At 46.8% G+C, this 13942-nt stretch overlaps 2 protein-coding genes across 2 annotated transcripts; both read left to right on the top strand.

Annotated features, from left to right (window-relative positions):
• The first annotated feature begins 9327 nt into the window (after positions 1-9327).
• On the top strand, positions 9328-11733 carry LOC134206767 (uncharacterized). Its single transcript, XM_062682493.1, has one exon. The coding sequence runs from the start codon at positions 9328-9330 to the stop codon at positions 11731-11733; it is 2406 nt and encodes an 801-aa protein (XP_062538477.1).
• On the top strand, positions 11730-13373 carry LOC134206768 (uncharacterized). The gene has a single exon (XM_062682494.1). The coding sequence runs from the start codon at positions 11730-11732 to the stop codon at positions 13371-13373; it is 1644 nt and encodes a 547-aa protein (XP_062538478.1).
• The last annotated feature ends 569 nt before the right edge of the window (positions 13374-13942 follow it).

The following is a 13942-nucleotide window of genomic DNA, read 5'->3' on the forward strand; positions in this document are numbered from 1 at the left end:
AATATTTTAGGGAAAAGAACTACATTACTTGGAGAGCGAGTGGTGTTCAATGGGCTACGAAATGGTGAGTTGACATCCGGGAAGGAGCGCCTAACATTGCTCTGGTCCTTACAAGTTCCAATACTCACGCTTCAACGGGTTTTCAGATGACAATTGACCGCCTAAGTGTTGCGTTCTTAGATGGTAGTGTAGCCTGGGCACTGTTGTCCTTCTGACATCAGCTAGAGTGAGAGGGTGCGTCTTGCTATTCCCGGAAGCTATACCTAAGATGGCATCCCCATCCCGGTGGATAGGGCATCTTGGGCCAACAACCTACTGTTCCCGAAACATCAATTTGTTCGATAATCCGATAATGAAATAATACGGACTGATTTTACGGCAACGACTCTTAGCGCGAAACAACGAACACGAATAGGAACATGGAACGTTTTAACCCTAGCCCCGCAGGGTAAATTGGCACAACTTGCCAACGAGGCATGTCGCATGAAGCTTGAGATCCTGGGACTCAGTAGAGTCCGTTGGCCAAACTTTGGAGAACACAGAACACCGACGGGACAACTTCTGCTATACTCTGGTTTACGAGGTGAACGCGCTCCCGGCATCGCGGAGTTGGCTTCCTACTAAGCAACCAGGCACACCCTGCGCTTATTAAATGGGAACCTATAAATGAAAGGATAATTGTTGCCAGATTTAGAACCAGCCAGAGAAGCCAAAGTCTTATCCCGTCAACGATACTCGGCTCTGGGAAAGGAAGTAAAACGAGCAATGGGTAATGGTTTTAACATAACCGCGAGTGGACGTAGGACTTGTATAAACGTAACGTATTTAAATTTAAGGTCACTCCTGACGGAGTCCAAGATTAAAAGTGCTCGCGTTTTCGGGGGCACACCACTCGATACGGAAGCAACGCACAACTTTTGGATCTATGGGGTTTGCTCATAGGTACTGATATTGGAAACGACAACTTCCATGCTGTGTAGAATTATTAGCAATTTGTTTAATCAAAACTTCTGGAAATAAAACTAATAATTAAGTACATAATTAGAATTCCTTTGTTTCTAACTATGAAGCCCTTATTCACTCTATCAAATGTAGGGCTTCTATAGATTTCTTATTGATGATAGTATTTGAAGTTTAAAAATTCTATTAATACAATTTTCAAACTTGGGTAAAATGTGCTGTATTTCAGTACCAATTTCGTTGCTTCTTTTTGCTAACATGCGTGCTTACATCGAATAAAAACCACAACATTAAGAAACAAGTCTAAACCCTACTAAAATGGAGGAGGTACGTAATACGTACGAAAAATTATTTAATGTTCTGATTCCAAACTCCGAGTCTACGTCAAGTTTAATAATATAATTACTCAGAAAATGAAAAACAAAAAATAAGATATTGTTTATTTAAATATTCTTCTGGAAATTATTTTTTACGGACCTTTTTCAAAACATTTACAAGTAATACAGCGAAATTTTCTAATCTAAAATGGATATCACTATTGCTGATTGTACATCATTAATTGCAAATGGCTTCTGCGAATAAATGAAGGTAATTATTTCAATCAAATGTTCATTTTCATCAGTGTAGTTGTATTATTTTTTTGCTGGGGAATCAGAACTGTTATAATATAACCATGTTTTAATGTACGTGTCGTTTAGTACCAAGCATAACTTAACATATGGTCAGTCATATGCCATGACTCGTACCCATCCCGGGATCATGTGGATTATGAAACCAATCACTTTTCGTGGATGAGCAGACCAAATCTCTCGAATTTTATTCTTCTTCGTCTACCACCGCTGCCCTGCCTTCAGCCATCATCGGCCTCTAGCCGTGAACTCCGAGCCAGGGTAGAAATATTTCACAGTCAATGCAGTGAAAAACATGGATCTTATTATAATCTGCAGTCGGCTTCCTCGCCGCCGTGGTGAGTGCGACTGGGTGCAGCCGAAAAATCATTTCCAACACCGACCATTCAATTTCGCATTTAGCCACTCACAAGTCACTCTGACATGCTGCTCAGTTCGCGCCTTAGCGTATGACTGTGAGTGGCCCATTTAATCACGTGGTGAATTTTTTCAATTTGCTGGGTGAATGTGTACATTTTGCTGTGGTAAATTTCATCTTCGCGGCGCAGTGGGTGATGTGAGTTCTGATGTTTACTTTTCTGCCTCTCCGGGGATGTGAGGTTGATTTCAAAGCAGGAAGAAAATAAAAAAAATGAAATAAAAAAATATCACCTTCATCCAGTGCTGCCGAATATTTACAACCCTGCTCCGAGCGATGCGATGGGCGATTGCATCCATAGCAACCGACACCACTGCATCCGACCATCATCAAGCACAGAATGACAAAAAATGCGCCCAAATGCGGAGAATCCGGAGAAGGCGTGACATATCGCATTCTGATGTCCCGTGTTAGAAATGCACGGGATTGGTTACATATGAAATTTTTGCTGGCTTTGGAAAACAACTGAAATTTTCAATAGCTTATCGTTAATATTCTTAAGTTTCAATGAAATATGCAAATTGCTGGAGACTGTCCGAGTCGATTGATATATAAATCTTTAAAATCCATCGAAAGATAAAGGCGCTAGTAACGTTCGAAATCTTCTCTTTCGCTCTCGATTTCCAAAACTCTAAATGGCACCTAGTATAGTAAAGAAAGAAGTAAGTCTAAGTATAGTAAAGAAAGAAGTAAGACTCTCTGGCCGACGAAGAAGAGACCCGCTGCATCCGGGGACCTTCGCATCCTCTACAATATCTCACGACGCTTAAGCGGGGCGAAGATGAATGCAACGATGCCTGTGAAAGACGCGAATGTTCAGTTATTGACCGACCCGACTGACCAGCAGAAACGCTGATTCGAGCGCTTTGAACAACTTTTTTAAGTGCCAGAATCAGGACAGGGAAATCTGCTACGATTGCTTGGATGTTTCTTCAAGCCTTCTTCAAGAAGCGGCAGGATACATAGCTTCTCGACGGGTCGAATTAGAGATCCTGTGGCAGGCTTAAGGGTAACAACTCTCACAATTCCGTCACTGCCAGGATGGACATTACTTATTCGTCCCAGTATCCACTTCATAGGAGGTAGATTTTCATCCTTGATTACTACTAACCTTCCAATCTCGACCTGAACTGCTGGCTGAAAGCGTTTGTTTCTCATTTGAAGTTGGCAGAGATATTCTCTGCGCCATCTCTTCCAGAAATCCTGCAACCGTTTTTGGGTGAGTTGTAGGGCATTAAGACGATTGGTCGGAAGTGCAACCAATTCTGGTTCCGGAATGGATTGTAGGGATGTCCCGATCAAAAAATGAGCGGGCGTCAGTGGTTCGAGGTCATTAGGGTCGTCAGAGAGAGGCGTAAGGGGGCGAGAGTTGAGGCAAGCTTCGACCTGGGCCAGTAGAGTGGTAAAGTCCTCCGGAGACACTGGCGATTCACCTATTACTCGTAGCAAATGGTGTTTGGTTCCCATAGACCTCCGAAGTGGGGAGCACTCGGTGGTATGAAATGCCACTGAATACCATCCTTGGCGCACTCCTTGGATACGGCGTTGTTATGGTCGTGGCTCTTCAGCAACTTTAGCAGATCCTTGCGGGCACCCACGAAATTAGTGCCATTAGTGCACAGCCCTCTCCTCGCCAGAAATCTGCGAAACGCCTGCAGGAATCTGTCAGTGGATAAATCTGACACCAGCTTCAGATGAACCGCCTTCGTACAAAGGCAAAGAAAAACTGCTACGTGGGCCTGGAAAAACATTTCTGGCATCTATGTACGATGTTTCTGATAACGCTTCTACCCCCAAGCGGCCAAAATCGGAGTCTTAGCACACTAAGCATCAATTGCGGCCCCGCGTGAAGCAGGCGTTCATGATAATGCTGAAGAAGCAGTCGGGTGAACGGTTGCCGAGCTGGAAGAACAACTGGGTGCTTCGTTTCATCTGACTCTAAAGAATGCTTCAGTCGTCCTCCCGGTTTAAGAAGTTGGTCCTTGGAGAGGAATAGGTTGAACCAGCGTAGTTTGGAACCTTGCCTACCGATGAGATTGCCTTCAATTCCTCGGCGAACACTTCTTTCTGTACCAGACGAACCAACGTACTTTCTGCTTCCCATAATTCGGATGTGGTAAGGAATCCCGTATGCTTTCGGCTGACTTGCGGTGTTCGGAGTAACTTCATCAGACGCAACCAGTATGCAGTGCGGTGAATTAGGTCAGTATACGAAGGAAACTTGCTTAAATACTCCTGGTTGAACTCGCTGACAGTAGAAACAGCTGCTGAGATAATTGTCCGCCGTTTTTTTTTCTTCCTCCTCCTCAGATATTACCGATCCTGGTGGTCTTGGCCATTGATCCGGGATTTCCTCCAACCAGGTGGGACCTGTCCACCAAATTCGGTTTTCCAGAATGTCCTGAGGCGGTATTCTCTCGGGATATTAGGTCTATCTGGGCGATATGCAAAGGCGCGTGATCGGGTGGTGGCCGATCAATGAAAGAATGTGCAGGTTGAGGATCAAAGGCCGGTTCTTCAACTTCAGCATAATCAACGTCCATAGCCCACACTCCGGAAGCACTGATGATGATAAGGACGCTTTCTACGCGAAGTTGGAACGTAAGTACGAAAGCTGCCCAAGCCACGACGTCAAAATCATAATAGGAGATTTGAACGCTCAGGTTGACCAAGAAGAGGAGTTTAGACCGACTATTGGGAAGTTCAGCGCTCACCGGCTGACGAACGAAAACGGCCTACGACTAATTGATTTCGCCGCCTCCAAGAATATGGCCATTCGCAGCACCTACTTCCTTCACAGCCTCCCGTATCGGTACACCTGGAGATCACCACTGCAGACAGAATCACACTTCTCCGACATTATCGACGTCAGGACATATCGTGGCGCTAACATCGACTCTGACCACTATCTGGTGATGGTTAAACTGCGCCCAAAACTATCCGTCATCAGCAATGTTCGGTACCGACGACCGCCGCGGTACGACCTAGAGCGACTGAAGCAACCTGATGTCGCCACTGCATACGCGCAGCATCTCGAGGCAGCGTTGCCGGAAGAGGGTGAGCTCGATGGGGCCCCTCTTGAGGACTGCTGGAATACAGTTAAAGCAGCCATTAACGACGCAGCGGAGAACAACGTCGGGTATGTGGGACGAAGTCGACGGAACGATTGGTTCGACGAAGAGTGCAGACAGATTCTGGAGGAGAAGGACGCAGCGCGGGCGGTCGCGCTGCAGCAAGGTACCCGGCAGAACGTGGAACGTTATAGACGGAAGCGGAGACAGCAGACCCGCCTTTTCAGGAGAAGAAACGCCGCCTGGAAGAAGCGGAGTGCGAGGAGATGGAACAGCTGTGCCGTTCTCAAGATACACGCAAGTTCTATCAGAAGCTCAACGCATCCCGCAAAGGCTTCGTGCCGCGAGCCGAAATGTGCCGGGATAAGGATGGGAGCATCTTGACGGACGAACGTGTGGTGATCGAAAGGTGGAAGCAGCACTACGAGGAACATCTGAATGGCGCTGAGGGTACAGGCAGTGAAAGTCAAGGCAGCGGAGAAGATGACTACGTCAGTTCAGCGGACGATGGAAGCCAACCAGCCCCCACCTTGAGGGAAGTTAAGGATGCCATTCAACAGCTAAAGACCAATAAAGCAGCTGGTAAGGATGGTATCGGAGCTGAGCTCATCAAGATGGGCCCGGAAAAGCTGGCCACTTGCCTGCACAAACTGATAGTCAGAATCTGGGAAACCGAACAGCTACCGGAGGAGTGGAAGCAAGGGGTTATATGCCTCATCTACAAGAAAGGCGACAAACTGGAGTGTGAGAACTTTCGAGCGATCACCATCCTTAATGCCGCCTACAAAGTGATATCCCAGATCATCTTCCGTCGTCTGTCACCATTAGTGAACGAGTTCGTGGTACGTTCGTTGACGGCCGCTCGACAACGGACCAGATCTTTACTGTACGGCAAAGCATTCAAAAATGCCGTGAATACCAGGTCCCAACGCACCATCTGGTCGTTGATTTCAAGGCGGCATACGACAGTATAGACCGCGTAGAGCTATGGAAAATTATGGACGAGAACAGCTTCCCTGGGAAGCTTACCAGACTGATCAAAGCAACGGTGGATGGTGTGCAAAACTGTGTGAAGATTTCGGGCGAACACTCCAGTTCGTTCGAATCGCGCCGGGACTAAGACAAGGTGTGCGCAACAGTTGTGGACCCCTCGTCACCGGGTAACGCACATTAAGGACGGTTGAGCCTGGTTAACTGAAACTGTAACGTACCTACCGTTGGAAGCTGCAGAGGATGAAGCGCTGACCGAAAATCACTTTCTGCTTCTTAGTTTCAACTTAGTATGCCAACCAGCAGTAGCACCACAGGACGAAAAATCGGTGCTGCGATCAAATTGGAACCATGTTAAGGTAATGCTAGATAGATTCTGGAAGAGGTGGATCAAGGAGTTTGTACCCGTTATTGCAAGACAGACGAAGTGGCTCGGCGAGGTGCGACCGCTACAATTGGCGATTTTTTTGCAATTGGCGATTTAGTTATTGCTTTCGACGAAAAGGTGAGAAATAGTTGGAATCGAGGAGTCTTCGTTGAAGTGCACCCTGGAAAAGACTGACGAATGAGAAGGGCAGATGTGAGAACTTTAGCAGGAATTTGCGTACGGCCGGTGACTAAGCTGGCGGTCCTGGACGTGCGTAATATTGGAGGTATGGCTGAAGTAACTTGCAGCAATACGTGGAGGGGTATGTGCGCAACAGTTGTGGACCCCTCGTCACCGGGTAACGCACATTCGAAGACGTCATGCAAATGTCAGTAAATTAGGACAATTTTGGTTGTCATTTGTGATTCCAAATTGTTAGACACACGACACACGTTGAAATTCAATAAATTAAAAATTTAGTTCTACTTAGTTTCTATTAATAAATTACTATCGTAAGTATTGCAAACACATTAAAATTGTACACATAACACTCATTAAATAAATAGTTTTAAGGACACATATTTCAACGTGAAACTTGTTACACGAGGACGGATTTGTGAACAAAGAGACTACATATTGTGAGTAACCTAAAACTATTAAAACCTAAACAAAAAGTAAAAATAAATAATTTCAGCTTAAAGCTTACTCTGAACTAAAAGGACGAGTTTGCCTTCGAGAGGTCCGAACGTCTCCGTGTCTCCGTAACAAGGACTTTAAGAATATCTATACGGATATTTCATAACCATGTCGAGTGATGAGCCGAAAGGAAGATCTAACCTCAGATCGAGTCAATCTACCGACTCAGTACAGCATCGGTGTATGGTATGCAGTCTCCCGAATGAAGCTGATAGAAAGATGGTCCAGTGCGATGTATGCGATCGTTGGATTCATTTTATGTGCGCCGGCGTAAACGATAGCATCGAGAACGAAAATCGAAGCTATATGTGTGTGGCATGCAACCAGCCTGAGCCGTCCGTGGCATCAACATCCAACAGTGTACGAGAAGCGAGGATTCAACTCGAGATGCAACGTTTGGAAGAGGAGAAGCTACTCCAGGAAAGGTTGCGAGAGGAAAGAGTAAATCAAGAACGCACGCTTAAAATCAATAACACAGAGATGTGTTTGCATCACACAAAACGGACCTAATGCGGAACATCCCCTAGATGAGCGATAGTTACACAGCCACAAAAATAGCTCGTGTGGTTTTATTGAAGCTTGGATTTCAATATTTTCAACAGTATTTGGTTCCTCATGAAACAAGGAATCTGTACAAACGTTAACATGTTGAAAAGGACCGTTATCACGACCGTACGAGGCATTTTTGTGCCTGTGTAACTGTCGCTCATCTAGGGGATGTTCCGCATTAGGTCCGTTTTGTGTGATGCAAACACATCTCTGTGCTATTGATTTTAAGCGTGAGGGTCCTGCAAGAAATGACGATACGCTTGGAGAGGGAACGCGGAGAAAAGGCGATTGCGGCAAAGCTTGCTTTGGAGAGGGAGCACATTCAACAGAAGTATAATCTGCTCCACACGCAGCTGAGCGACGACGGAGATGTACGTAGTGTGCGTAGCCGCGTAAATAGTGGCACCAGCAAGGTAAACAACTGGATGGAACGGAATGCACCAGTAACCCTAAGTACCAATCCTGGTAGTAATACCACTGGGCTTACGTTACAGCAAGAGGCACGTCACAGTTCTATTCCAAGCACCTCCTTAACTACCACGGTTCTTCCTATCACCACTGCAGCATCCCAAGTCAGCACATCCACTCATGCAGTCAATGCACCCGACATTTCGCTGATTGCTCCATCGAATTGTGTGTCGTCGCTCCCAATATCATTCATGCCAAGTCAGCCTCTATCAGTGCAGTCGTTAATAACACAGCCAACAAATCACATGTCGACTATGTGGTGTTGCAGGAAACCAATACCCGCTCCGTCGACTAACACGCGAGAGAGTGCAATCACAGCTTCTACGTTTCGCCAGACGAGCCATGAAAACAGTCTGTTTGTGATCTCACCAACAACATCCACGACGGTTGCATACGCACAACCTACAGCATCGTGTAGTACGATAGCGCCGGCTTCAGTCTCATCGTATAGTAAACAAACTGCGATGATGCCCACATCAACTCTACCACTACACCCACAGACATCAGCAGCCGAGTATTGCACATCGCAAGCAGTAGTAATGCCATCGATATCTGTGCCGTATGTGCAGCCATCTACGTTTCCTTGGAATGTATCATTGCCACCCCCAGCACACCAGTCTACACCAACAGGCACACCGCCGAGAAGTCAAACAACGAATGGAATGACGGGGAAGTTCCTTTTTGGCTCAGCACCGGACGACATCAGACAACCGTGCATCGCATATAGGGCTAGGTGCTGCCGCGAATTCTTGTTTTGGTCAGTATGTTCCCTCGGTCGGTGCGGTAAGTAATCAACACTGGGGTAATGATTGGCAAAATACACAACAGAATCTGTGGAATTTCATTCCCAACCCTTCAATGTCGCAATCTGTACCACACGCGATGGGATACTCTGGTAATCAGGTATATCAGGGACACATGGGAAATCAAATTAGGATTCCGCCATCTCAACCGTTGTCAACAGGGATATTACAAAGCGGTTGCTCGGCTCCGAACGTTTCGGTTTATCCAACTTCAAGTGGGTTAGACCACCGTGGCAACCGTTAGATGGGGCAAATGTGGGACCGAATGCGCAACAGCTTCGCTGCGCGTCACGTCGTTCCAAAAGACCTTCCACCCTTTGGTGGAAATCCTGCAGAATGGCCATTGTTTTGGAGCAGCTTTGAAACATCAACGCAAATGTGTGGGTACACTTCGGCGGAAAATCTACTGAGGCTCCAAAGATGTCTGAGAGGAGATGCAAGGAAGGCGGTGAATAGTTTTCTACTTCATCCATCAAACGTGGAGGAGATTTTATCAACGCTTCGCACTCTGTATGGTCGTCCGGACGCTATCATCGGTTCGCTGCTAAATGAAGTCAGGAACACTCCAGCGCCGAAGCTGGAAACATTGGTCAACTTCGGATTAGTAGTGTGCAATCTTTGTGCGCACATAATCGCATCTGGACAGCACATGCATTTGGAAAATCCGATTCTTCTACAGGAACTAGTGGACAAGCTGCCAGCAAACGTTAAACTGGGATGGGCACTACATAAGCAAACGATTGTGGAAGCAGATCTTCGCAGCTTTTCTGACTACATGAGCTTAATCATCAATGCGGCAAGTAGCGTCTCTAGCGGATTGGGAGAGATTCCCAAACCGGATCGGCAGAAAGGAAAAGCGTTTGTCAACTCCGTACGCGCTGAAGTAGAAGCAGCAGGTAGCTGTAACAAAAGGACGAGCGACTCACAGCCGACAATCAGTCCGAAAGTTCGGCCGTGCGCTGTGTGCAAAATGGACGGTCATAAGCCCAAGGAATGTCCCACTTTCAAAGCAAAAAACATCAACGATCGATGGAAGACAGTTCAAGAAGCTCAACTGTGCAAGCGATGCTTGTATTCCCACGGCAAGTGGCCATGCAAAGCTCCTCCATGCGGAACAGATGGATGTAAGGAAAACCACCATAGATTTCTACACCCTGGATATCCGCGACCTGGCACCAATGTGGGAAATGCAGCTTCTTCGTCATCAAACACTGGAGTCGTAACAGTTCATCAACATTCTCATCAGAAGGTTTTATTCCGTATTATTCCGGTTTCTCTTCATGCGAATGGGAAAACAGCAGAAACCTTTGCTTTCTTAGATGGGGGCTCCGACTCAACCCTGGTGGAAAGTTCTATAGCTTCTGAGCTTGGCATTACTGGGCCGACGGTTCCACTCTGTATGCAGTGGACAAATGGAGTAACACGGACAGAAGAAGATTCTAAACGAGTTCAAATGGAGATATCTGGAAATAATTCCATGCGCTATTCTTTGAGTGGCGTTCACACAGTCTCAACCCTAGACCTTCCTCGGCAGACGCTGGATTTCGACGAGCTTCAATCCAAATTTCGTCATCTGAAAGGGCTGCCTGTATCAAGCTACAAAGACGCAATCCCGAGAATACTCATCGGTCTGGACAACACTAAACTGAAAACAACTCTGAAGCTTCGGGAAAGTGGTGGCGACGAGCCAGTCGCAGCAAGAACACGGTTGGGTTGGACTGTATTCGGGAAGTCAGGAGGAACTGAAATTGCATTATCACATCGAGTTTTACACGTGTGTCATCAACCAACAGATGCAGATCTCCACGAATTGGTGAAATCTTTTTTTGCGATCGAGGGAGCAGGTGTTGAGGCAAATGCAATCATCGAATCAAAAACAGAGAAACGAGCTCGAGAAATCTTGGAAGCAACTACGGTGCGTATGAAATCTGGAAAGTTCCAAACAGGCCTTTTATGGAGATACGACAGAGTAGCGTTTCCTGATAGCAAACCGATGGCGGAGAAACGACTGCGATGCCTCGAGAATCGGCTATCCAAAAACCCGGAATTGTACGAAAAGGTGCGGCAACAGATGATCGATTATGTCGAAAAAGGTTATGCTCATAAGGCCACCATGAATGAATTGAAGCAAACTGTCCCATGGCAGGTGTGGTATTTACCGCTAAGCGTAGTCCACAACTCCAAAAAGCCTGACAAGGTGCGTATTGTATGGGACGCCGCGGCTTCAGTGAAAGGAATTTCGCTGAACTCAGTTCTTCTCAAAGGGCCAGATATGCTGCAGTCCCTACCAACAGTCCTATGCCGATTCCGTCAAAGAGAGGTGGCCATTAACGCGGACATCAAGGAAATGTTCCACCAGGTGTTCATCCGTACAGAAGATCGACAAGCTCAACGTTTCCTCTGGCGAAACAACCCGACGGAACCGATGCAGGTATTCGTCATGGATGTCGCCATATTCGGCGCAACATGTTCGCCGTGCTCTGCACAGTTTGCAAAAAACATCAACGCGAGTGAACACGCAACTGAGTACCCAAGGGCGGCCACTGCAGTCGTTGATAACCATTATGTCGACGACTACCTGGATAGCGTCGATACGGTCGAGGAAGCGACACGGCTGGCAAAGGAGGTGAAGTTAATTCATCAACATGGAGGATTTGAACTCCGTCACTGGCTCTCCAACCGGAAGGAAGTGTTGGAAAAAAAATTGGCGAGCAACCTTCGTAAGCGACAAAAAACTTTGTTACGGGTAAGGACTGCGGTGCAGAACAAGTTTGGGGCATGATATGGTTACCGCAGGAGGACGTATTTTCCTTTGCTGTTCAGTTTCGAAGTGACATTGATCGACTGCTGGACGGGAGTATCTACCCTACAAAAAGAAAGCTACTCAGCTTGGTGATGAGGATTTTCGATCCGCTCGGAATGGTGACGACCTTCGTTATTCATGGCAAAGTTTTGGTGCAGAACGTATGGAGAGCAAACACCGACTGGCATGAAAACATATCTGATGACATCTTTCCGGCATGGCAACTATGGGTTCGATCGCTACGTGATCTTAAACAAATACGTATTGATCGTTGCTATTTTCCGGGCTATAATCCAATGGCACTTGAAACCTTGGAACTGCATATATTTGTGGATGCCAGTATAGCAGCTTATGCCGCTGTTTCCTATTTTCGTATTGTCGACAGTGGCACCATTCGCTGCAGCCTTGTATCATCGAAAACCAAAGTTGCGCCGCTCAAACAACTTTCCGTGCCTAGACTGGAACTACAAGCCGCAGTGCTTGGGACGAGGTTGATGAAGTCCATCACCAACAGCCATACTATCTCTATCAGCCGAAAAATATTCTGGAGTGACTCCAACACTGTGCTTTCCTGGATACGGTCTGACCAGCGAAGATTTCATCAGTTTGTGGCGTTCAGGATTGGCGAAATTCAGGAAGACACCGATGTTTCAGAGTGGAGAAAGGTGCCATCGGCTTGGAACGTAGCGGATGAGGCAACGAAGTGGGGAAATGGTCCGAAAGCGTCTAAAAGAAGCAGGTGGGTGCAAGGACCAGAATTCCTCTACAAAGATGAATCAGAGTGGCCCGAACAAAACAAAAACTGGACTACCGATGAAGAAACGCGAGCATCACTTTACGTTCACCAACAGAATGAGTCACAAGAAACTATACGTTTTAGGCGCTTCTCCAAATGGGGAAGATTAGTGCGTGCCGTAGGATACGTTCTGCGATTTTGCAGCAATCTTCATAAGGCAGTCAACAGAGAACACTTGCCAGTTTCCAGAATTCTCAGTAGTGATGAGTTGCAGAAAGCAGAATGGACCATACTCCGCTTGGTCCAGCGTGAAGCGTTTCCTAGCGAATACTTGTTGCTGAAATCAAACCAACAGGCTCCAACCGGTGAATCGAAAGTGTTAGACAAAACTAGTAAGATCTACAAGTTGTGCCCCTTCATTGGAGCTGATGGTGTCATACGAAAGGATGGTCGAATTGGTGCAGCCCCCTGGTTAGCAAGCGATGTAAAATTCCCTGTGATTCTGCCCAAAGGGCACTACGTTACGGCGTTGATCATCGACGAAGTTCATCGCAAGTTTGGCCATGCCAATAATGAGACGATCGTCAATGAAGTGAGGCAGAAATACCACGTGTCCACTCTTAGAGCTCTGGTGAAGAAAGTAGCAAGAAATTGTCAACTGTGCAAAGTGAAAAAAGCTGTTCCACAGGCTCCACGAATGAGTTCACTCCCGGAGGCGCGACTTGCGCCATACGTGAAGCCATTCACTTATACTGGCCTTGACTATTTTGGACCACTGACGGTGAGAATCGGCCGAGCTAAGGTCAAACGGTGGGTGGCGCTGTTCACCTGCCTCACCATGGAGGTGGGTCACCTGGAGGTGGCATTCACTCTTGCCACATAACCATGCAAGATGGCTGTCCTAAGATTTATAGCTCGCCGTGGTGCTCCGTTGGAAATATACTCTGATCAAGGAACGAATTTCCAAGGAGTAAGAAAAGAACTCAGAGAACAAATTCGTTGTATGAACGCTGAACTATCAACGTCAATTACTTAGGCAGTTTCACAGTGGAAGTTAAACCCTCTCTACGCTCCACACATGGAGGGCGTATGGGAAAGGCTGGTGAAGTCAGTAAAAAATGGGTTGACTGCCATGGAGATTTCCAGAAATGCCGATGAAGATACACTGCTCACAACATTAGCAGAAGTTGAGTCTATGGTGAACACACGCCCCCTCACGCACCTACCGTTGGAAGCTGCAGAGCATGAAGCGCTGACCCAAATCACTTTCTGCTTCTCAGTTCCAACGGGGTATGCCAACCAGCAGTAGCACCACAGGACGAAAAATCGGTGCTGCGATCAAATTGGAACCATGTTAAGGTAATGCTAGATAGATTCTGGAAAAGGTGGATCAAGGAGTATGTACCCGTTATTGCAAGACAGACGAAGTGGTTCGGCGAGGTGCGACCGCTA

The sequence above is a fragment of the Armigeres subalbatus genome, chromosome 1, assembly GCF_024139115.2.
Source record: "Armigeres subalbatus isolate Guangzhou_Male chromosome 1, GZ_Asu_2, whole genome shotgun sequence".
NCBI lineage: Eukaryota > Metazoa > Arthropoda > Insecta > Diptera > Culicidae > Armigeres > Armigeres subalbatus.